We start from the raw sequence: 26,043 nt of genomic DNA, 5'->3' as shown, positions 1-26,043 counted from the left end.
GAGTATACTAATTATTACATGTAAGTATTAGTGATTAAAACAGAATAATGATATTTTATAATAATATTACTCTCTGAAAGTAGCGGTTCTGCAAAATGAGTTAACTTTGACACGTTTAGGTGATAATACTTCTTTATTTTTACTTCAGTAATATTTTTAATGCAGGACTTTTACTAGTAATTGAGTATTTATTCTCTGTGGTATTTCTTCTTTTACTTAATTTAAGTATCAGAGTACTTCTTCCAATGCTGCAGCTGGGTAGCTTTATCCATAATAATACATCACAATTACGACTCTGAAACGCCACCTCATCCCTCGTGCTCGTGCTCCACCATAAAAATCATTTATGTTCTTCCACAAAATCTTTATTATTATTTCTACCTCTAAATAGTTACACATTCTTTCAACGTATAAACTTAATTCAAACATCCAAACGTTCAGCTCAATGAGGACATGCACGCTGTTACTTTTCTCATTCAGAATTTTTATACTTTCAGAGAAAATCCACGTTTTCCAGGTAAAATGTTCATTTCAAATGAATGGGAGAAACATTTTCATGCATTTTAAACTCTTATCTACTCATTCTACTTAAGAAGTCACAAATCTTTCATAAACTACGGCCGTTGTTCAACTTTTATAGCCAGTATCTCAGTTTAGCGTCAGTTTTCAACAAATATTCTTTTATATGCTATTTGTATTATTCAACTATTCATTGATCATTTTAGACCCATTCTCACGTTTCAAACTATTCTTACTATATCACCTTATTACACATTTAAGCCAGCAGCGCAGTGGTGTCAGCTTTTCAGCATCCTGCATTCACACCGCAACTTCTTCAGAAATGTCCTTCTCTAGTTTAGCTCTTTCTTGTGTAGCACTAAGGGACGACAACTTCGCTGTGCCACCCTGTGTTGTAGAATGACAATAAATGAACCTTGAAAATCATGAACATAATCATGATCATTCTGTATGTACATCTACCTATACCTCATATCTGATACTGTACATATAGTATATATATATATATATATATATATATATATATATATATATATATAAGCAGCCCCACCAGGACTGATCCCTCTCGTTAACCTGTTTATATTTCATGATCCATGATGTTAGCTGACTTTAACATTGTATACTAACTGTATATTGTATTTGCACTTTATTGTTATTTTAGATTTTTATATTAACACTTTTCCTACTTTATATTGCAACTGCTGCCGGGCAATTTCCATTGGGATAACTAAAGTTTATCTTATCGTATCTTAATGTATCCCATCTGTGAAGGGAATTCTTAATGAGCAGAGAACTGGAAACCAAAGAAGCTTCTGGAGACCGAAGTGTCTCACGCTGAAGGTTTATGAGATCTTGATCAAGGAGAGCAGATAATGAACAATACAAGGGAATGCAGAGATGCAGTCACATTGTATGTTTGGCAACCAGCCACTCTCACTCGACATTCATCCTAAAACAATTAAACAATTTGTTTTGCTAAAGATAGATCCCCTAGAAGACTCTGAATCCTAGTCAGCACATTCTAAGTAAGTCACACCATCGACTGCCTGATTTAGGGCAAGGTCTCCTCGCCATGTGACCTGGTCTCCCCTGCACACTTGGCCAGCCTCTTTCCTCGTCTTGCAGCTGTGTTTTGTCAGGTCCAGGGAGTCAACCAGGCTGAGCTATATATTGTGGTGAGAACAGTCTGACCTGAGAGGGGCTTTCTGCAGACATCGGCCTAAAGACTGCTTGTATGTGCGCTGCCATAAGAAGCACAGTCACCTCTCCAAATATGTACAGAGACTGAGGTTTGACCATAATAATATAAGTGTACCCAAAATAGTCCCAAAATTACTCAACGCCATCTTATTGTATCGTATTGTATCTTATCGTACACCATCTTATTTTATTGTATTGTATCTTATCGTACACCATCTTATTGTATTGTATCTTATCGTACACCATCTTATCGTATTGTATCTTATCGTACACCATCTTATCGTATTGTATCTTATCTTATCGTACACCATCTATTGTATTGTATCTTATCGTACACCATCTTATTGTATTGTATCTTATCGTACACCATCTTATTGTATTGTATCTTATCGTACACCATCTTATTGTATTGTATCTTATCGTACACCATCTTATCGTATTGTATCTTATCGTACACCATCTTATCGTATTGTATCTTATCGTACACCATCTTATCGTATTGTATCTTATCGTACACCATCTTATTGTATTGTATCTTATCGTACACCATCTTATCGTATTGTATCTTATCGTACACCATCTTATTATTGCGTATTGTATCTTATCGTACACCATCTTATTTTATTGTATTGTATCTTATCATACACCATCTTATCGTATCACTTCTTCTCTCTCATCTTCAATATTATTGTATCCCATTGTATCGTATCTTATTGTATCTTATTGTATCTTATTTTATCGTATCTTATCTTATCTTATCGTATCCCCTATCATCGCATCGTATCATATCTTATCATATTGTACAGTCTTAATATAATCAATATTTGCCTTTGAGATGCAGTGGAGTTGAAGTATAAAGTTACATAAAATGGAAATACTCAAGTAAAGTACGAGTAATACTTCAAAATTGAGTAAACCCTGCTTTCCACTACTGATGCTTCTTAACTGGCATCGTACTGAACGTAAGTGTAAGTCCCAGATACAAAAGACAAACTAGGTTTCAATTTTGTTTTGGTCAACCACATCCTGTGGACCGCTCTGCCTTTAAAGGAAAAACAGCAGCTTCTTCAGCCATGACAGATCTCATCATACTTGTTATTTCTGTCTGTCTGTGTGTCTTGCAGGTATGATAGGAAACTCCAGTGTGCTGGCTGCAGTCCTGACTGTCGTGTCAGTGGTGTCACTAAGTCTGCTGTCAGTTTTCTGCCTGCGATGCAAAAGGAAATCCAGTAAGTGCATTTCCCTCCCAGTGTGACTGTGTGTGACAACTCAGTTTGAGTCGAATGTGGGCTGTTTCCTCTTTAATAGCAGGCACATTATGGGAGGAAACTTTTCTAAGTAAACTTTTTTTTCATCTGACATTTCAGTCTGGGCTCAAGTAAGTAGAGCATGTGCTGCCTTCAGGTACAGACGCTAAAGACAGGAAAACAGAGTGGGCAAGCAGAGGGGGCTACACAAGTGTATTAGGGTCAGGCATAACGGCGGGGAAATGATTTATTTTAAGAACAAAGTCGAAATGTTGAGAATAAAGTGTAACGCTAGTAGTTTGATTTATTCTCTACATTTCTGATTTATTCAGAATCAGAATCAGAAATCCTTTATGAGTCCCACAACGGGGTAAATGTACCTTGTTACAGCAAAATAACAAAGTAAAGTGGAGAGTACACAATAATTAAATAGAACAAAATAGAGTAAAAGTAGTATAAGTACAGAGTCGTTGGTAAAAAGTTGTAAAGGGAATATTGCACATGGCAGTGGTGGAATAGTTCTTCTCAAAATGCAAAAGAAAATCTTCTTCCTCTGATTTCTTTTATTTTTATGCCTGGCTTTATTCTTGTACAAAAATATAATGCAGTATAAATGCTAAATAAAAAAGATCTAAGCCCTAATACTCTTCTGAGTAGCACGTTTTGTTTGTCCAGTGGTGGCATGTAACATACTGCACTTAGGTACAAATTCAAGGTGCTTAAAATGAGCTCAACCTCAAACCTCCAGCAGTAACATGTAGGTTGATGGAAACACACGCACTGCTGATGATCTGACAAACATACGGAGGCCGTGTAATAGTTTCCGCTCTTTGAACATCTGTCCTGTTCGTTTACAGCTACTGCACTAATAACTGTCTTTATACGCAGTATTGAAAGTGATGAATAATACCGTAGATGTCAAACTGTGTATGTGTGAATATATATAATGATTAATAATAAATATAAAAGTGTTACACGCTAACATGTCTTTGCTTTGAATTTGTTGCAGAGATCATTCACGAGGAGCATCAAATATACGACCCGCGGACCTTGTGAGTGTTAAGCGTTCCGCGTTTCACAGCTTTGACCCATATTTTAAACATATTTGGAAAGAAAATAAAACTGTTAAATTATTACCCAGACTGTAAACATGCATCACAGTTAAGATTCAAAGTCTAAAGTCTTTATTTATCAATTATCCTCCTGGTTTTATCTAAAAACATAACTTTATTGAAGCCTTTCCTGATTTTACTTGAGTTTTAATCTCCTTTGATTTGTCTTTTATTTATTTATGTTTTTAAATGTTTTCCTCTTCTTTACTTGTTTTCTATTAAACATAATGATTTATAACTTAATAATGTATGTTTTTATTTTGCTGTGTTTGTGAAGCACTTTGTAACTTGGGCTCTATAAATAAAGATTATTATTATTAACAAACTTATATCTGTCCCATGTGGTAAAATGTTACTTTATTTCTCCTACATTTTTGTTAAAATAAATATCTTTTCATTTGTTTATAATAAATATCTCGACAGCCAACGTGGGGGAAGTAGGTTTGCTGTGACAGAATCAAAAACAGGTAAGGTTATTTAATGAACATAATTAACCCGACTGCACAATGAATACTTTTAGTTTGAGTACTTGAAGTACAATTTGCCGATAATACGTTTTGAATGCTTCTATTTTTAACACCTTTATTTGCTGTTTTATTTTTCAGTCACCAGAGCCAATCCGATCACTTCAACCACAGTGTATGTATATTATTATACATCTTATTTTATCACAGCAACGTTCTGATCTTAGTCTGTGGTACATCACATAATCACATTTGTTATTTCAGCGTGAACAAGCTCTTATGGTTATCTGAACATCCGTCTTGAAATTAATTTTCATTTTCAAATTGTTAGAAAATTGCATTTTGACTTAAATATTGCTTACATAAATGGAAATTCAGGTGTCTTTTGGATATATTGTTTTAATTTTCAATGTTGAATAAATATTAGAATATTATCCACTGTTCAGCGGGGTACAACTTTAAAAATTAAATGTAACAGCTTTTCCATTTCCATTTTAATATGGTCATAGAACAACAATACGAATATGTAAAAACATCTAAATGCAATTTTAAAAAAACTTCGATAATTATTTGAAATGTCACAAACATGTGGGACATGATGCTATTGTGAAATTACATTTTAATTTTCAAGTTAAAATCAATCTGACGTCTGTGCATCCAGTGTAGAGCTGGAGACGTGGTTAGCCTAGCTTAGCATAAAGACTGGAAACAGGGGGGAAAGCTAGCATGGCTCTGCCCAGAGTAAATAAATTAACTAAATAATCTCACAAAATAACATTTTATCTCATTTATTTTTATTTTGTGTTCCGTAAACAAACAGAAATGTAAAAACAACAATTTGGGATTTTAGCTGGGGAACTATTTCTTTACAAACAACAGTGTATCCATCCGCCCAGCACTTAAGTACCAGTTATAGCGGCGCTGCTTCTGTGTGTTCAAAATATAAAATAAACTAAATTATTGTTTGTTTTTAGTGAAACTCGAGAGGAATTTCCAGACTTTTCAACAGGTAAGAAGATCGTCGTGTTTTTTAAAACTTAATCTCACGTCAAAGATTTCAACACAAAGAAGAATCTCTTATTCTAAATATACTAAAGCTTTAAATTATAATCACAATGTATTAATTACAGCTGTTGATGAGCCGTCAGACTATGAAAACATCTCAGATGGTGAGTTCACACACATAATACACACATTATACACAATATGTATATAAATATGATTATATTTGTTAAGTGTTTGTCATTTTTCACATATATTTATCATTGCAGCAGCTCAAACAGGAAACCCAGAACACACGTATGTGTAAGTTTTTAAAGCTTTTTTAAATACCTTCAATTTTAAAGAGCAATTAATGGAAATATTTAGGTTACTTAACGTAAATAAGTACATTTTTGGTTTCTTGTAATTTCAATTTCATGCTACTTTATACTCAAACTTCACCTTCACTATCTTTTGAAGGGAAATATTATATTATTATTATTATTATTAGTTATTTTATACTTTGTTCACTATTTGATAACTTTAATCACTTTACAGATTCAGATTATAAATCAACCAATAAATTATGACACAATATTGTATATTAATACACCCAGCAATATATAAAGTGATGAAAACATTAATGCATCACTAATTATAATCCAATAATATAATAAATATAATTCTTTTTCTCAGAGAAAATCCAAATGAATAAATTTGGATTATGTGTAAAGTTACTCTTTTCTATGGAAATAAGTCACGGGACGTCCTGGATGCATCTAATAAATGATGTTCCCTTTAATTGATATGATATATTATTTTATAGAGCTCCACTCCCGATCTCAGTGTATGCAAACGAGCAGACTGAAGAAAGTATAACTGGTGAGCATCTTTACTTTACAAATACATTTAAATACCTGAAGGATTTTAAATCTGTTCACCATTAAATGCACTTTGTATGTTTATAGATGCTGATCAGACTCCAGGCGTCTACGCTAACGTCATCTCTTCATTACTGATTAACGACGGTAAGTTCATTTAATCTAAATAGAAAAATTAAATGTGAAAATATCAGAAACTCATTCAAAATGCTGATTCACTAAAACAGATGACGACTACGAGAACTCAGAGTTTCTGGACAAAATTGCACAAGAGGGAGAAGACGGTGAGTGCTTTATAACAAAGTATATTTAAAAACTAATGCTTTTGTATTCTGTATCTGTATTTGGGGAATAACTAAATGTTCTGCAGTAACCTGAGACGCTCCTCAACATGTCGTCCGATCAATAAACGATCAGGAATCAAACTATTTAAAGAATCTTTCTTTGTAAACTGAATATCTTTGGAGTTTGAAGAGTTGATTGGAAACAAAACAATTCAGTTTTCACACAACAATGTTTATAAAGTGCCTTTGATTCTATTTTAAACTTTACTTATTAAATAAAAATGAAGATGTTGAACTTGGTCGTGGGAAATAGGAGAGAGAGTAACTCAAAATAAAAATAAATAGGAAAGTAAATAAATAGGGGAAATAACACAAACAGTAAATTAATTAAATCTGAAATATTAAATTTGTCACATTTTATCAATTAATACCTACATATATTTTTAATATTTTGGTACATTTAATAGCATATTAATACATTTATCAAGTTATTTATTTTATTTCCGTCCTAATAGATTAATTTGTTCTATAAAATGTCATAATAGTGAAAAATGTTCCTATTTGTTAAATGTTGTCCGTCCAAAACCCAAAGATATTCACTTTAATAAAGTATAACAGAGAAAAGACAAACTTCTCTATATTTGAGTAGCATGATGTAATCGTTGCAGCTCTACACAATTTAAAATATAGAATTTGTTAGACTAGAACCTGAACACCTCGGACACGTCAAATATTAAACTTCCGTCCACCTTCTTTTGTAACAGATGAGCCAGATTATGTGAATGAAATCGGATGACTGCTCCAGAAAACATCATCCTGCACTCTGAACTTCCCGTTGAACTGTAAAGTAAAATGTTTTTAAGTCCTCGTGATGTGGACAGCTGGGAGAATAAAATGCTCGTGGACCCTGTGTGAAACAGCACACAGTAAAGACTCAAAGGTTTCGGTGTCTTTGGGGGTCAAAATGGAAAAAGTAGCATAACAACATGCAGTAAGTACTCCTCTAAGTGACAGTTAGGACTTTTACTCCTGCACAAACCTAAAAGTAAAAGCTTTTATTTTCCTTTTATTAAGAAAATCAATCATATTGATCCAGCAGAAGCTCCAGACGTCTCTCGAGCCGGTGAAAAGATGTTTTGGATGAAATATTATGAATCATTTGTAGCTGAAGCAACATGTGGAACAGGATTGTCTATTATTTGTCCCGACGTGTATTTAAAATGAAGAAACAGTAAAGTTTTTACACAGACGCTTTTATTAACCGAACATCAGATGAGCTCACGTCTCCGTCTGAAGCCGCAGAGAAAGCAACAACCAGATTTAAAGACGTAACACACACACACACACACACACACATATATAGTCTGCATGTTTACACATTGAGGGGGGTGCCGTGGTGGTTTTGCAAACGTGACGCAGCATTCACACAAGAGCAAGAGCGTATGTATCTCAGGGGTGAACGGCCAGATTAAGTCAGATTCAGGCCGTTTAATTCAGCAGGACGATGTGTGTGAACAAACAACCTACGTGCACGTTAATAAAGTCCTCGGGTGTTTCCAGCAGTTGGGTTGAAGAGTTTCCTCGGCGGGTTGAAGTAAGGCGGAACTTGTTTGACAGATCTGAGGCTTTAAAACCCCAGATGGAATAGAAGTTTAATGCCTAAAGCTGCGACTTTCAGGAGTAAACAAGTAGATCTCAAACTCTCACACACGCATACACACACACACACACACACACACACATGGGAAGTTTATGCGCTGCTCAGTGCGTCCACACCCGGCAGGACTTTACCTGAAAGAGAAGCAAACCGTCAATAAATCAAACTTTATTTATACAACACCTTTCAAACAAAGCAAATAATTACAAGTGATTGACAGAAGGATGTTACAAGAGATCACAAAATATAGTGAACTAAATAATTAAGACAATAAAATAGGTTTAAATAAAACTATAATATATAGAATTATAAGACAGATTAAAAAGGTTTTAATTAAATGTGTAATGCTTCTCAGATCCTCTGGAAGAGTCGTTTTTAGACATTTTGATTTAAAGTTCACGTTTTTATTATGAATGAACTTCCTGTTGCACTCACCCTCCAGCAGCTCCAGGCTGGCTCCGCCTCCTGTGCTCACGTGGCTGACTTTGTCTTCTGTGTCCCACTTGGCGCAGCAGGTGGCGGTGTCGCCCCCACCTGGACACAAACCAAACGTCGTTTAGAAAGGTTTATTACAACATCTTCAAAAAGACCTCAGGTTGTAACTACAGTGAATTACAAGAGCATGAACAATATCAAATATGAAGTACTGGTCGCTTTATGTCCATGATGCCGTCGCCTCCAGTAACCACAGGTGTTGCCACATAAACCAGGTGGTTCCCAACCTGGGGGTCGGGACCCCTAATCAAAGCTCCATGGGGGTTTGCAAGGCTTCAATAAATTTAGCTAAACAAACAAACAAACGGCGTCTTTCGTACCGATGATTGTGATGCAGCCTGATTTGGTCACCTCGACCACTTTGTCCATCATGCTCTTTGTTCCTTTGGCAAAGTTGTCCCACTCGAACACGCCGATGGGGCCGTTCCACACGATCTGCTTGGCCCGGCTCACCACTTCTGCGTTGGCCTTAATGCTCTCTGGTCCACAGTCCAAACCCTGCGGGGGACGTCATCATCAGAACAGAAGCAAAACAACTGAAACGAAAACAAGATGATAAACTGTTCTCACCATCCAGCCGGCGGGGATGCCAGCAGCGACGGTCGCGGTGCCGGTGGTGGCTTTCTCGTCAAACTTGTCGGCGGTGATGAAGTCGACGGGCAGCGTGATCTTGACGCCGTTCTTCTCAGCTTTGGCCATCAGGTCCTTGACGATGCCGGCGCCCTCCTCATCGAACAGGGAGGTACCGATCTGACGAGAGAGAAGGAAAGGACGTTAATCTTCCTTTATTCATGACGACATACGAGATAACCAGGAAGTGCGAGTCAGTGAATCTAAGAATATGTGCATAATGTATATATGTAGATTTGACAGTAAGTATTTACAGGCTACTTAGAGGTAAATAGAGTAATAATTAAAGCTGCTATAATACATTTCTTATCAGGGCTGTGAAATTAGCACAATAATTAATTATACAAATTGACACGTATAATATTACATAGTTTCTGCAAGTTAAATAAAGTACTGATGTTACTGATAGCTGCATGTAAGCATTATGTTAAACTGGTTGTATATTTATATATAAAAGCACTGCAGGGGGCAACACAGCATGCCCCCTGCAGTGTAGGGATACTGTGCAGTGTGCAGAGTGTTTCTCGTCCCGCTCACCTCCATGTTGTTCAGCACTTTGAGGAAGGTGAAGGCCATGCCGCCGCCGATGATCATCTCGTCCACTTTATCCAACATGTTGTTGATCAGCTGGATCTTGTCTTTCACCTTCGCTCTGAAACACGAGGCGGCGGCACACATCAGTACAGATAAGACACACGCATATAGAGAGGGAGAGAGTTAAAGTTAGACTGACATGTAGCTCGAAACTGGTTATTATTTTAATAAAATATCAGATTTGGGTTTTAATAGTTTATTAAAATATATTTTAGTCTCCTGTGGTGCTTCTTAAAGCCAAATGTGACGTTTTGAAATTGCTTGTTTCACTCGATTAATAGTCCAAAAGAAAAATATATATAATTTAATATCATATAAGACAAAGAAATACAGCAAAAATGAATTAATGAGCTTTAAGTAGTATATTTTGGCATCTTTGGAAGTTTCATGTCATTGTGATTTGCTCTCTGATGAGCCTTCAGAGTCATTACTTGACCTTCCTGTAGTATTATTAACTTGTGTGCAGTGGTAAGTCTTTAAAATGTATGGATACGTTACTTCCTGGGTCGTGTAACATACATTCTGTCCGTTATTAATGACATTTTCTTGGGGTAATAAACTCAAACACAAATGATAAATCATCTCTCTGTCTGTAGTTGTGCCCGTGTGGTCCAAGATGTTTCTATCCGTTCCTCACTGGCTGATCATTACACACTAACGATCAATGTCCTCCGTTTGTGACCTAAAAGAAGAGGATTGGCTGCGCGACAGTTACACAACGCACTCGGGTTTAAAATGGACTCTGACACGAGGACAAAGCCCACGTGGCCATCGGCACCCTCTGCTCCTCCAACGTCGTCCAGTGAGGAGCCACAACACGGGAAAACAAATATAAAACCACTTGCAGCAGCAGAGACACAAAACTGCAGGAAGTTGTATAAAGTGGCAGCATTTTGTTGCTTTTATCGTATTAAAAAAGTAAAAATAAATTCTGTCTGCTTTGGTTTTTAACCTCATGATTGATACACATAACTGGGAATACTAACATTTTCACATCATTTTTGGAACCCCCAATAAACCCCAGGCATGCTCACCATGTGCACACTAAACACAGAGCACAGTGATGAAGAAAGCAGTTGTAGTGTGACACCACAGATTACATTATGAGATTATAGTCTCTATTCCTGGACGGCCACCTGGACATTTTAAAGAGGCTGCAGTGTGATCATATTTAATCCCCCAGAGATGAAGAAAGAACAATGCTGACAAAGAGATTATTAAAAAACACAGCCTCATCCAGCAAAAGTTGAACCCACACAACATAATCCTGCAAAACACTGATGCTAAATCAAAAACATGCAAACGTAGAACATGTGCACGCATTCTCACCCTCCGAGGATGGCCAGGAAGGGCCTCTGAGGTTTCTCCAGAGCCATGGCAAAGTAGTCCAGCTCCTTCTTCATCAGGAAACCGGCCGCCTTCTGGGGCAGATTCACTCCCACCATGGAGCTGCGAGAGAGGAGGAAGAGGAGGAAGAGGAGACGTCACCATCATATCATCAGATGCTTCTGTCCTCCAGTAATCAGCATCCTGCTCACCTGTGGCCTCTGTGAGCCGTGCCGAAGGCATCGTTGACGTAAATGTCTCCCAGTTTGGACAGAGACGCCCTGAAGGAGTCGATGTCTCCCTGGGAGGCCTTGGTCTGAGGGGGGGGGGGACAGGAAAGATTAAGAGAAGGATTGAGTAACCTGTAGTCGCTGTTATCTGTGCAACAGAACTGCATTTTCTCCAACATTATGTTTGTTTTTGACGAATAACAAATACGTTTCTAATAAGTCCACGGAAGGAGGACGTTGGGTTGGATGTACGGAGAAAACAAACACGTGAACATGCATTTAAAAATGCGACGTAACCCGGGAGACACCAGGTTTCCCTTGAAATGTATTAATTTCTTTGTTGCATGAGAATTTAATTTGTAGGAGACAGAGTTTCTTGGTTTGTGCTCGACAGGGGATCAATTACTATTTGAGAACTACAGGTAAACAGTGTCGACGACAGAAAATAACCTTTTCCCCTGATTATTTTCTTAAAGCGGCTGCTGTCACACGAGAGCAGGTTGACCACTAATTGGAAACTTGGCGGTTCGATCCCCGGCTCCTCGGGCAACATACAAAAAGCAATGAGCATTAAATTAGATGAGCAGTTTGGGTTATAGATTATAAATACAAGGTGCCAAAGTGTTCAGTATTAAGCAATTAAAAAAAAGCAATATTTCCAGTGTCTGTCTGTCTCTCTCTATCTCTCTGTCTGTCTGTCTCTCTGTCTGTCGCACTTTAACAGTTGAAGGTCGTGACCGTGTGACTGGAGGGTAGAAAAAGGTCAGGAGAGTGCATCGGTGTCGTTCAAATGTCAGGCGGTTGCTGCATACCAAGCAGGCCTCAGGACAGGAAAAGCAACACGTCCAGCCGGGACCGTCCCGCTGACCTTCAGGATAAATGTCAGCAGGTCAAAGCTGCCGAGACATCGCAGCAGACTAACGTTCATACAACGGTCCAGAGCCTGGTTACGATTTTAATTTCCAATGATTATGAAAACAAGATAATCGCGATAAAACTATAATAAGAAGAGCTTTACAAATTAAAAATGAAATGTTGTTAAGTAAACATAGTGCCCTGCAGTAGTTTAAATTAAAAGGTGGTTTCAGACAGAGTCTCTGCACCACTCCTGACAATGACGTCAGACGGTGACGCAGCCATTTGCCGCTGCAGCTGGAGTGACTGTGCGTTTTCCTCCAGGTGACCCAGCACAGAAAAGACAGCCAGAGTAAACTAGTGTTGAAAGATCACCACATGTATGAAACAATAATTGTATCTATTTTTTAGTCTGAAATAAAAAATATGAAGACTTTTGTTAAACCATTCAGCTTCGTCTTTTATTGGTTTTGTCCCGTGAAGAAGTTTGTGATGTTCTGTGGCTGAATATGATTAAATTAAGTGTTCAGAAGCTCTGGTGTCCTTTCTAATTTAATTTATATTTTTAGGGCTATAAGTTTAGTTATATGTTGCTGCTGCATCAAGTCTCACATCAGTGTTTACGTCTAACTCAGTGCCCAGTCAGTCGTCTCTTCTTGTTAAAGTTGCAGCAGACTTGCACAAACATCTACGCCCTCGATCAGCACATGCTGGGAGACAGCTCACCTTGTTTCCGGAGGCGTCCTTGCCCTTTCCCTCCTCGGCCACGTGGAAGCGGAGGTTCTCCAGCAGGATGACGGATCCGGTGGCAGGGTTGGCGCAGGCAGCCTCGACGTCTGCACCCACACAGTCCTTCAGGAAGGTGACGTCCCTGCAGAGGCACAGAGGAAACAGTGAGGATGTGTGTGTGTGTGTGTGTGCAATGATTTATGATGCTTCAGTCTGCGTTTGTTAGTATTGTTTGCCAGACCAACAAAGTAATGTTGAATTGTTAAAACATTTAGTTTCTGCAAAAGCCATTAACTGCATTTATGTCCTGCAGTAACCTCTGTATGAGAGTTACTGGTGAATGATGCAGCATGTGATCCAGTGTTACCGTTTATAATTACAGTTCTACTGTACCGTTCTGCAGCCACATGCAAACTGAACATTTCCTGCTTCACATTAAAGCGTTCAATTTGTGGCTTTTACTGTAGTCGAAGTATTTGTTACAGAGATTAGCGTTGACTGGTTGTGTGACTACAAAGCAAGACACAGAAAACAGTCATTTTCTGTGCTTTTTGTCACAATATAATTACTTTAATCTCTTAAATACAAAAACATAAATATTCTTGTTATGAATGAAACCCTGCTTTAAGAAATCAGAGACGAAAAGCAGTTATTAAGTCCATCAACTAACCTCCCCAGCAGGGTCTTGAGCTCGGCGCCGACGGGCTCCAGGGAGTATTTCTCAGGCACAACGTTTCCATCAGGGCGGCCCAAGTGGCTCATCAGCACCACGGATTTGGCGCCGTTGTCCAGGCAGTGTTGGATGGTGGGAACGGCCGCCTTGATCCTGGAAAAAGAACAACAACCTTCAACCTCTGAAGAAACTGTGAGCTCGGCTTCTTGTAGAAATCTTTTTTTTTTTTTAATCCTCCATTTATTAAACAAACATGTTTATGGAAATGTTAATTTATTTATTTAAGGATGAAGCACAAACTTTTACCTTCAAGAGCTAAAACATATATTTGTATTTTGAGAAGAGATGCTTCAGAAAGCAGCCGGACTTTACCTCTGGTTGTTTGTGATCTTCTTGTCCTTCATGGGAACATTGAAGTCGACCCTGAAAGAGAAGAAAACTTTATTACCAGAAATAAATAAACAAGATAAATTTAAACATGTCGTCAAACACCATCAGTGCACAGGGGGGCTTCTTTGACAAGAAACGCAAGACAAAGACAAAGACATCATATTCCAACAACTCCCAAACTGTGGTTAGCAGTTCACGTTGATTAACTCCCTTTAAGCGAGGACTTCACAAGGTAATTATCAATGTTTGCATCACACAAGTTGGAAACAATCCTACGCAGCCACCGCTGGAATCTAAATTCTAGAGGAGTAGAATACTAATATTAGTGAAGCCCAATCTTTATCTGCAACTGTAGAAACACCATCTTTAAACACAATGAAAGACATGCAAACACAGTCCTACAAACTTGTTTTGTCGAGTCATTGCTGATTATTGGGCATTAGTACAAAAGACAGACACTTTTCACTGGCGGCCTTTGTGTTACTGTAACCAATGCGACATGCAGTCGTGCAGCACTGCATGCTGGGAGTTCATGAGAACATGCTGCATCCCTTGTATTCCAGGCAGTTACATAATCACCTGCCTCCTCTCTGAGGACCTGATGCACTGAGACACATGATCAGCCCACACCCCCCCACCCCCACACTGCCATAAGAACAGCACTTCATTGTCTGAAACCCAACAGTCAGCAGCTCCTGTGCCGTCTAACAACTGCAGTAGTTTTCCGCTGTTACATCGCTCCATCTGTTGCTCTTGAGGGTGAACCTGCATAACATTGAAGGTTTTGCTGCATTGTTTAAAGAAAACACACTAGAGCTGTAAGGATTAGTTGATTGGCAGAAATATAATAATAGGTAACTGTTTTGATAATCGATTAAATCCATAAAGTCGTTTTTCATGTGAAAATGGCAGAAAATTCAGTTTTCAGCCAGTCAAATATGATTTAAACATGGAAAGAACTGCAGTTCACAGGTTAGCTAATGGCAAACCATAAAGAACAATACATTAAAACGTTTACCTAGACAGCTATGGGTAGTTAGGACTCACAATCTGCATTTGATTAACTAGAGTAACTAACATTTTAGTTACAGGCCTTCGTATTTGTTCATTTGTTTGAAACTTTAACGCTGTTGTGCCGACTAAAACATGCATTTAATGATGCTACAGTGAGCGATATGATGAGAATAATTAGGAGTGAGCATGTGTGATGCTTCTGCAGGAAGTCAGCTCATGGCATCCACTGGATTTGGCGTCTGAACAGATTTCTGCCGGGTCTCTACAGCAACGCACCACCTTCCCTTTTTTTAATTCTGGCAGGCAGCAAACACACCGCCTCCCCAACTAGAAGTTCATTAAACACACACACACTGCATGCTGTGACAGGCCCTGGGTGTGATATGAAGTAACGTATCGTCTCCACACTGAGATCAACTCAACATTGAGTGAATTTGACCTTTTAACACCGAGCAGTGCGAGCTGGAGGCTGCAGACGGTGAACCTTGTCCTATGCTCCTGTAGAATCACCAAGAGGAGAAACCAAAATGGCCCTCTGACATTTCCACAGAGGGTGTCAGTTTCAAGTAATGCCAATACTTGCACTTTCATGACTTTCACTGCATTAGAGTATTTCTATATGGTGGCGTTTTTACTTTTACTTCAGTAAAGGTTATGCAGAATAAGTAGAAGTATTTAATATCTATCACTCTTGTTTGTCAATTTTCCCATGTGGATAATAGAATCTGTTGATTATATTTTGTATTCCTAATCTTAATCTGGAGACTATCAGAAAATAAGAATACTCATGTGCAAGTACCTCAAAAGTGTACTTAATACTTTACTTAGTAAATGTTTAAATATCTATTTGACTCAGTGGTGAGAGTATCACTCACTTACTCAATACTTTGACGCTTTTATAGACTAATACCTATTAACACCTGTATGACTACTGCACTTAATCAATGCAGTGTGTGACAAACATTAAAAAGGAGATAATACTGCACTTAATCAATGCAGTGTGTGACAAACATTAAAAAGGAGATAATACTGCACTTTAATCAATGCAGTGTGTGACACACATATTAAAAAGGAGATAATACTGCACTTTAATTGTAAAGGACTGATTTGAGCTACATGTCGCGTGCAGGAGCGGTTGCATCCATGCAGCCTCTCCCCACAGACACGTACTGTGACATGGATGGAAAAGAAACGTGACACCGACACAGTTAATCAGTTTAGTGTTGCTGTGGAAGTAACAAACCGTTTGTTACCACGTGAACATTAGGTTTTCGGAGCCGAGCATCTCTAAAAACGTCAGTTAGCTTGTTTAGCTAACGTAAAATAATCCCATTTCCGATTAGCTAGCCGCGTCAGTTATGTTAGCTACGTGACAACCAACCGCTCACCTCATAATGACTCGCTTCCCCTTGACGTCCACCTTGTCCAGGGTTAGTTTAGTAGACAGAGACATGTTTTTAATGCCGGTTCTTTCCTGATTCTTCCTTCGCTGGGTCTCCTCCGCTTCCTTCTGCTGGTTAGTTAGCTACCGAGTGACAGCAGTGACCTTAGCGCGGCGTGGAGGAGCAGCGGCTGGGCGGTGACTGAGAGGACGCGCCCTCCTCGCTGCTGATTGGCTACAGCGAGAAGAGAGAAGGCATTTGATTGGATCTGACAGCTGTCTGTTCTGACGTGAACATGTCATTCCCCTAATGACGCCTTCATACACAAAATAAAACCTAGTCTACAAACCCAAAAGCTTTAAAGACTCTTGATAAATGTATAATTTATTGTATTTATTTAACTGCTGAATCTGTTTATTTCTCTCTCTCTTTCATTATTTAATTGATATACTCCTAGTGCAATGTTTACTGTCTTTAGTTTGTTAATGCATGTATTGCAATAAGAGTTAAAAACATGTATAGTATTAATGAATGAATAAATTACAATTAATATGAAGGTGAAACTATGATCACTTATTTTGAATGTGATAAGTTTTTGTAATATTAACCTTTTATAACAGTTTATTCAGTTTCTTAATTTAACCTTAAGCTGGAAGTGAATCTTATTTTATTGATTTTAAATTATTTTATATAATGCTGGGTAGCTTAACCTATGATAATTTAGTTGATAGCATGTTGCATTAATAAGTACCTGAAGTTATCACATAAACATAGCACGCATAATTCCATTCATCTTTTATAGTTCCTAGTGACAAAGGATCTTTATATGTGATGCTGTATTATACTAATAAAATGATAAAAACAGATAATATTCTATAATAATATAACACTGAAAGGAGTCTTTCTGCATAATCAGTACTTTTACTTTTGATGCTTTACATGCATTTTGTTCATACCTCTGTACTTTAACTTTAGTAGTTTTGATTGCAGGACTTTTACTTGTACGATGTAAACTCTTTCATGACTTCAAACAATATCATGTCAATTTGGGGAACCAGAAAACCTCGGAAGAGCTTGAGACTACAGATACTAGTTACAGTATGCAGAGAAGTCACACAGATTATTCAAAGTAGAATTATTGCCTCGCATTTGTATGCCTCCGCCAACCAGTGAAGATCTGTGTCTGTCCAAAATATCATCACTTCATCATTTAGACATTTGTGAGAAGTTGTCTAAATTAATTCCCGTTATGGTCAAAAACATTTTGTGAGGTCACAGTGACCTTGAAGTTTGTCCAGCAAATTCTAAATTAATTCATCCCCGAGTCCTGGTGAACGATTGGGCCAAATTTAAATAAAAAATAAATAATCCCTCAAGGCATTCCTGAGGAGTCAATTTGACGAGAGTTGATGGACCGACGGACAACCTGAAACATTGATCAGTAGAATCAAACTTAATTTATTTGGACAAAGGTAACATGTTGGAATAAACACAGGAATTCACTGCTATTCATCTGTACAAATAGAAGGTTTATTATAAGGTGGGGTGCAGATCTGTCATGGCGGCTCTTCACTCCTCCTCTTCGGGCTCTCTCCACGCTTTGGGCATGACCTTCCCCATAGGTGACAGATTCCAGGTGATGTTAGACTGAGTAATTATCTGCACAAAGACAGAAAACTAGTTTTCCAAGGGCAATGACACACTTTAAGACCTTGTTATTGCTAAAATATTTTACTTTAAATGCAAGTTCACACCAAAGTTAAGATAAAGACTAAAGAAACAGTATCTGTACCAAAAGTCGACAACTGAAAAGACACAAATAAACCTCTAACTCATAAAATAGCTCTTTATCCAAAATTCAAATCAACTCAAAGCACATTTAAGGCTTTTAATTGTAGTCAAATAAAAAAACATTCTAAGACTCGTCAGTAAATGTGCTCAGTTCGCCCTCCAGTGGTTAGTAGATGTGCTCAGAGAAAGTTTCCTAGCAAACATCATTTAGTAAATATACTCCGTCATGTTGCTACTGAATGACACTCTATGCTCGCACAATTTTAAATGTACACTTGCCCACCATTATTCAAACATATCAGATTTAAACATCATGTCGGTGAGCTGGCAGACATGGAGGGAGAAAATTAAGAAACTGTTACTGGAATCCCAGAACTGTCAACTACTTACGTATGACCACACAGCCGTGCAGAAGGCAATACCACCGACCATCAGGCCGGTGCCGTACTTTTGGTGGAAGTTGTCTGGGGCGGTGGAGCCATGCCTCACCTGCCTCGTGGCCTGACCTGGACGAAAAGAAAACACAGTGGCATTTATATACTGCACAACCTTGTATTCGTTAAAACTTTGCTGTTCATGTAATTTTGCCGTACTCTTTATAACCTAAATAACTAAGACGTCTATGAAACTGAATAAAATTCTCATGTAAAATAGGGACAATTGAGGGTGCAGTTACAAGAGCAGTGATAGAAACTAATATGATATCATTTTCAGCATTATCGGTCTGATCACTTTACAGCCTCTTCTGCACATCACATCAACCACAGGCAATAACAATATGCTTTTAGGTAAAATAAAATACAGTTTACAACACAAAGCCTCCCTGTTTATTTTTTAAAGACCAAATATCCTCTTGGATTGGGATTTCTTTTAATGTGAATCTTATATGTATGGCTAGATTTAATCTGTTTTCACCTGCTGTGCCTGTGACATGGCTGACCTAAAGTTGAATTAACTTGGGATATATTACAAAAAAAAAGTGCAATAGTGTCCTCTATTGTTTATATAGGTTTATTGACAAGTTATGTAGTAATGTAGTAAGTAATTAATCTATCCATCCATCTACAACAAATATTTACAAAGTGATTTCTGAAATCGTTAGCCAGATGATAAGACTGTGTCCTTATTTGCCCTTCCTTTATCAGACAGTCCAATTCCATGAACATCATCAAGACAGTTCAGAGTTGCTTATTATGTATTACTATAGCCATTGCATATTTCAGATAACTCCTATTAAAAAAAAGGAAATCAAGATTACAAATAAGATGGCTAGGTTTTATGCTAACCAATACAGGTCAGTGTAAATTGGCGAGTTAAAAAGAATACTTCCGAGTATTAGTTTAACTCAAAACTGAAATTACAAACTAGGTTAATTCATGGAAGATAGTTAAGGTTATTTAATTGGACAAATAAGAGTGTTTTTGAAATATAACACGACTGCGGGAGATTCTAATGTTAGCTCGGCTAGCAACGTTAGCACGCTGACCGCGGTCACCTACCAAAGACGTACAAACTTGAAGACGCCTGATACTAAACTCCCACCTGGTATACATTTACACATCCAACATATATTTATATAGTTATCTTACCAGTGAGGTTGACTGCAGCTTTAGCAAACCGAAACATGTTGTCTTGCCTGGTGCCTTTAGCTTCAGATACCCTTGAAGAACGGAAGTGTAATATGGTCGCACGTAGACACAGCGGAAATGACGATTGCCAGTGTGAGCATCCGCCGATCTAAATTGTTGAAAAGTGTGCAAACGGAATTTAAAGACACACTTTAAGACAATGGTAAAATTATACACGTACACAAACAATTTATGTGTATTTCCTTGTACAAATACAATAACATATTTAGCATTTGAACGGATTTGTGTGATAGGTATAAATTAAACTGACGCCGTGGAATAGTACGATGTCAGGATGGCCGAGTGGTCTAAGGCGCCAGACTCAAGGATTAAGCTCCTTCCGCTGAAACGGGACTTCTGGTCTCTGAATGGAGGCGTGGGTTCGAATCCCACTTCTGACACATGCCTTTTACCGTGTTCTATGATAAAATACAACAACAACAACAACAATACTTTAAGATAGGTTTAACTAATTTTAGTTCATGGACACAATACAGCCTAATTTGATTTAAAGTGGGCCAGAGTAGTAAACGTAATTCATAATAACCTGTAAATAACACCATTTTAGTGTAAAGAAATAGAAGTAGATTCTGAAGATGTTCACAGTTAATAAGCAAACCATTTACAAAACAGATGAACAAGCGCAATTTCAACAATGTCTCAGTTTTTGTACTCACTGTCATTACAATTTACAGATCACAGTGGATCTACAACATGTTCTTTCTTTTATTTTATAGTCTTTTATATTTTATTATTTTGGATCTGAATGACAAAATAATATTTTACTTGTGAAGATCTAGAAATTCTCTTAATTGTCCTACATTTATTTTTATTCCTTTGTGTGCTTTCAAACCAGCTGTGATATCACCATGTATTTTTCACCCATTGTAATTCATGTTTCATACAAGTATGTTCATCGGGTTTAATATGGTTCACAGTACATATTTTAAGTATGTGCTTTCAGCAATGAGTAGGCCTACTGTGTGATACTGTGTTTGTTATTTGATAAAATAAAAGCCTTATGAATGTATTAAAATAAACAGACTGACTTCATTTTTTAGTTTTCTTTATTAAGTCAAAATATCATTTCAAGATTATGACATTTAGTTTATGTATGTACATGCATACTGAAAATATTCCCTCACTGAATCTGTTTTTATGGAAAGTGGCCGATCTCTCCAGCTTTTACATGGACGATGGTGGCAAAGCAAATATTGAGGAGTTAACACATTTAAAACTAACTTCTTCAATATTTAACTTCAGGATTAAACAAAGTTTAACGGACACAATAAACGTTTGATTATTGTCCATCATGGATTAGTGTCAAAAAGGTTGTAAATTAGCTGAATGGGGAACAAATTAAATGATTTTCTACTAAAAATGTAACTTTACTGGTAGCAGTTTGGCCTTTCTAGCATTTTATAATCCATTTCTTTGTACTTTGAACTTTTCTTCTGCACCATGTAATGAACTACAGAACACTGAAGACACTACTGCATGTGAATGAAAGAAAATCATTGCACGTTACTCTTTTATTGTCCGACCTACAGTCCAAAATCTAAAAGCAATTCACATTATAATTGTGTAAAACAAAGAAAAGCAGCAACTTCTTATATTTGAGAAGCTGAACAATTGTTTTATATTTTTTCTAGATGGTTAATTTATATAAAATTAGGATCTGGTGCTAAGCAGCAAACAAAATGGATTGTCATAGTTGAGTTTCGCAATCCGAAAAATCAGTGAACTCCTGCCAACACTCACAGGATTAGTTAAAGAGAAGTGTCTCAACTGAAATCAACACTAAAAATCAGACAAACGTAATAACAGACAGGAACATTCACATCAGCAGATTCATTCAATGGGTTTACGAAACATCGTCGTCGTCGTATTGTTTGAAAAAGAAAAGATCTTTCTTCAGGGAAACTTGAGCTTTGTAGAACTCAAAGACGAGCGTTTCTGTTAAACTGAAGTTTATGTGGAAAGGTTAAAAAAAAAACTTAAAATCTGCCCTCTGACCCTCATCGTGTCTTTTACTTATTTGAGCGAAACTACTTCCTGAGACAATTAATTTCAATGTGAGCCGAGCCAAAACCTTGAAAGGAATGTGTCAATACATCAGCAGCGATATTAAAGAGGAACTATTTCTCAACATGGACCCAATTGGAAAATGGTCCAGTATTGAGCAATGCATCAAAGTACATCAAGTAGAAGTGTGTTGTTGCCACCGACAGGCTCAGGATTGTTAATAATCTGAGAACATTATGGAAAAGGGCCCAACAGAGAAGCAGAACATTGTTCTTTACATTTCACTTGATCCGGTCTGTTATTATGTCTCGCTCGGAGATGTCTCACGTCGCATCCACATTGTTGAAATCAGCTAAATATTCAGCCATGATATTGAAAATGCTTTAGTTGAGCTACTCTTCCTTGCACTCGTCTCTCCAACTCCTACAGAGCGTACCAAGCGGCTGGCTGCAGCGCTCTCGCTCAATACGGCACCATTTTCAAAGATTGTCGTCCCCATTGGTCGCTTGAAACATACAGAATAATGTGGATTATCTTCTTCATTAGACAACCAACGAGTCTCGACCTACGGGACATTTAACCGTCGGTGGAATTGGTCCGAGATCTACAAAGGATCCATTTTGAAGTTACTGATGAACTCTAACACAGCTCTACGTCAGGATGCATCTTTAATGGTTGATGCCGTAAGATTAATGGAAATAAATGGAATGCAGTCACTCAGCATATAAAACGCAGGATTGTGATAGTCCTAGAATACATACAGAAGATTGGCCCTAATGGGAGGCAACAAGCATCAAAATTACAAACGTTAAGGCATCAATCATTTCCCCGTCCTGTCCACGTTTCATTCTCTAGTCCGTCTTTTTGTCTTTTCCCTCCTCGTCGTCCGTGTACTCCGTGGGCTCGTCTCCTGGTTTCAGGAGCTTGCCGATGTAGTCGTACTTAACTGGAACGCGGGAGGAAATAAAAAAAAAGAAGAAGAATATTATCCACACTTAGTTTGTTCATGCAACACATGTTCTTATCACCCAAGTCATCAGAGGCATCACAATCTGTAAATACCTTAAAACTAAATCTTAAAAACACATCTTTTTATCTTAGTCTTAATATCTACCTCTTTTAATGCGAAAGGCGATCTATAAATAAAGAAAGTAGTGCCGTCTCATCTCATACTCACAGGTAAACTGAGTCTCCCACTCGGACAGGCTCTCCTGCTGCATGGCGTTCAGGTCGGACAGGTCGTCGTGCTCGTCTTTCAGGGCGTCCTTCTCCAGGCAGAACGTAGCCAGCCCTCTGGATGCATCTTTGCCTGCGAACACTCCATATGGCCCCTCTGCAAGACGGTAAAGATGCACAGCAGTGAGGCGCACGCTGCAGCAACAATGACAACTGATTATTTTGAGCTGGTTTTTCATGGCTCTTTGAAGTAGAGCTCGGGGTTTCCGGTAAATACTTAACCAGAGACACAAAGAGATCTTTGAAAAAACAAGAAGGTCATTTAAAAGGATAAGCCTGGAGATATTCTAGATGTTCCCACAAAAAAGAACTGATACTACCAAAACTTTGCAAGAACACCCAGCAGCCTTGAGTGCTGTCAAAGCCTCTGCCCACGCACACATTATAAATCAGCTAAAACCTTTAATAACACAAACCAAACAGGACTTCAGGGCGTGCAGTGCACTAGAAAGGTTTGCATGACAGTGAGATATTATGTTGGTCAGAGGTTACACACAACAGAGGTTACAATCTGAGATAAGAAACAAATAGAGAGGTCTAACTCTGAGTAAGTTTCCAGGTAACAACCTGTTTAGCATGACATGGCAGATTCTTCTTCAGAGACATGCGTTTTGCTATAAACAAAACTTCAGATGAGTGAAGGCGAAGAACGTTTTTTATCCTTATGTATATTTATTATTAACTATCCCTCGCTCTTTATCGTATTTATTAGTATATGCACATTACTCTGCACTTGTGGTTGGATGCTAAACTGCATTTATAATTATGCATTATAAATAGATTATAAATAAATATTATAAATTATAAAATTGCAACATTAAAGTGAGGAACACATGAATGCATCAATAAGTATAATACATATAATATGAATCTGAAATTACTTTTCATACTTTATATTTTGATGCCAATCCATAACATAGTGAATGCAGAACTTTTAGTGTGTTATTACTACTTTTACAGAAGTAAAAGATCTTCTTCCACAACTATATATATATATATATATTTACTACAAAGCAACTTCTTGAATATACGATCTGTGGTTCCAAGGCTGCAGCAGCTCCTCTGTTGTGAAACGGGACCACAGCTCGCGCACTGAAGGGGGGTGTGGCGTTAGCGTCCAGTTACCCAACTCTTTACAAACACTTGTTTTTGGTAATAATGTCAAATTTCTGTCAATATATTGCAAAAAAACATCAATGACACCGGCCACCTCGCGCGAGCGGCCGTTGGTGACGCTACGCTCGAGACCGGAGCGGAACCACACAGCAGAACGGGGTCATGGGTCATACCCGGACCTCTCGGGCAAACGTTACCTGGCCCGTAAAACTTCTTCCCCCTCGTCACGTCGAACACCTTCCCGTTGACAGCCATGAGGATCCTCGCGTCCTGGAGTCCATCGTAGGGCTTCAGCTCTGCGAGGGTGAAGTCTCTCTTCTTCAGTTTGGGCAGCGGGGGCTCCACCTCGCCGAGCTCCGGGGGTTTGTCCCCGCGGAAGATTTTGTAGAGGAGGAACAGACAGAGGCTGAGCAGGGTGAGGTTCAGCGGGGAGGTGAAGATCTCCTGGAAAATACCCCCAGAAGTTACCTCGCTTCCTTCTTCTTCAGCCATGTTGGGTCCTCTCTCTGTCGGTGTGTGGGCGGGACTGGGAGAGCTCATGGATCCTGAACCAATCACAGCAGCCGCCCTGACGCGTCGGTTAACGCTTTTAAACCAATCAGGTTCCTCTAACTGCGTGCTGAAACAAGTCATTATTATCATTATTATTATTATTATTATTATTATTATTATTATTATTATTATTATTATTATTATTATTATCATATTTCATTTATCATGGTTTCGTTTTTTTTTATTATGATTGACTATTCGTTTTTCAGTAAAGTGTCAGACAAATATATATACTATATAAATATAACTATAAACAATGTGAATAATCGATAGATTATCAAAATTGTTCTGTTAATCAATGTATCGATTTAATTGATTAATCTCTATATTATAAATAACAAACTGAATCCAAAAAATGTAAATGGCTCTTTATCTTTTTCATTTGTTTGAATGTTGTTTTGATGTTATAGAGAATAGGGCCGAGGCCTACTACATTTGGTGACCACAAAGTAACGCAAAACAACGACGAAGTAACGCAAAACAAACACAATGTGAGGCAAAACAACGACGAAGTAACGCAAAACAACCACAAAGTAACGCAAAACAACGACGAAGTAACGCAAAACAACGACGAAGTAACGCAAAACAACCACAAAGTAACGCAAAACAACCACAAAGTAACGCAAAACAACGACGAAGTAACGCAAAACAAACACAAAGTGAAGCACAACGACCACAAAGTAACGCAAAACAACGACGAAGTAACGCAAAACACATACAAATTGAAACACAACCACCACAAAGTGATGTGAAATGGTGCTGCTGGAGACACTTACCAGAGGCTGTTTTGTCTACAACATGCAAGGAGTCAGAGATACTGTTAGCACGTCTGAGCGTGCTCTTGTTGTGAGTTACTCGACTAAACTATGTGTTTATGTTTATGTTGCTGCCTGTCTTGGCCCGGTGAAGTTCTTAATCTCAATGGGACTTTCTTGGTTAAACATTTATTTTAAAATAAATTAACATGATGACACTGCCTGATTTAATATAAAATAGTGCTTTAATTTAAATGTATTCATCAAGTAATAGATT

General features: G+C 37.9%; 3 protein-coding genes and 1 non-coding gene across 4 annotated transcripts; 1 reads left to right on the top strand and 3 right to left on the bottom strand.

Moving 5' to 3' along the window:
- Window positions 1-7,925: 7,925 nt before the first annotated feature.
- pgk1 (phosphoglycerate kinase 1) lies at window positions 7,926-16,806 on the bottom strand. The gene is made up of 11 exons (XM_029447738.1): window positions 16,670-16,806; window positions 14,250-14,300; window positions 13,875-14,030; window positions 13,202-13,346; window positions 11,603-11,706; window positions 11,394-11,513; window positions 10,008-10,122; window positions 9,411-9,590; window positions 9,161-9,338; window positions 8,781-8,879; window positions 7,926-8,479 (listed from the first exon to the last, which is right to left on the bottom strand). Exons 1-11 carry the CDS (start codon window positions 16,732-16,734, stop codon window positions 8,439-8,441), a joined length of 1,254 nt encoding a protein of 417 aa, XP_029303598.1. The 5' UTR covers window positions 16,735-16,806; the 3' UTR covers window positions 7,926-8,438.
- A 1,294-nt stretch (window positions 16,807-18,100) lies between these two features.
- cox7b (cytochrome c oxidase subunit 7B) lies at window positions 18,101-20,199 on the bottom strand. The gene is made up of 3 exons (XM_029447739.1): window positions 20,044-20,199; window positions 18,845-18,960; window positions 18,101-18,322 (listed from the first exon to the last, which is right to left on the bottom strand). The coding sequence occupies exons 1-3, from the start codon at window positions 20,078-20,080 to the stop codon at window positions 18,233-18,235; spliced, it is 243 nt and encodes an 80-aa protein (XP_029303599.1). The 5' UTR covers window positions 20,081-20,199; the 3' UTR covers window positions 18,101-18,232.
- Window positions 20,200-20,371: 172 nt separating this feature from the next.
- On the top strand, window positions 20,372-20,483 carry trnal-caa (transfer RNA leucine (anticodon CAA)). Its single transcript has 2 exons — window positions 20,372-20,409; window positions 20,438-20,483. It is a non-coding gene; the product is annotated as a tRNA-Leu (tRNA).
- A 648-nt stretch (window positions 20,484-21,131) lies between these two features.
- On the bottom strand, window positions 21,132-25,009 carry pgrmc1 (progesterone receptor membrane component 1). The gene is made up of 3 exons (XM_029448862.1): window positions 24,657-25,009; window positions 23,285-23,440; window positions 21,132-23,053 (listed from the first exon to the last, which is right to left on the bottom strand). The coding sequence occupies exons 1-3, from the start codon at window positions 24,997-24,999 to the stop codon at window positions 22,959-22,961; spliced, it is 594 nt and encodes a 197-aa protein (XP_029304722.1). The 5' UTR covers window positions 25,000-25,009; the 3' UTR covers window positions 21,132-22,958.
- Between the last annotated feature and the right edge of the window lie 1,034 nt (window positions 25,010-26,043).

This window comes from Cottoperca gobio, chromosome 14, assembly GCF_900634415.1.
Source record: "Cottoperca gobio chromosome 14, fCotGob3.1, whole genome shotgun sequence".
NCBI classification, from domain to species: Eukaryota; Metazoa; Chordata; class Actinopteri; order Perciformes; family Bovichtidae; genus Cottoperca; species Cottoperca gobio.
This window is presented reverse-complemented; position numbering and strand designations above follow the sequence as displayed.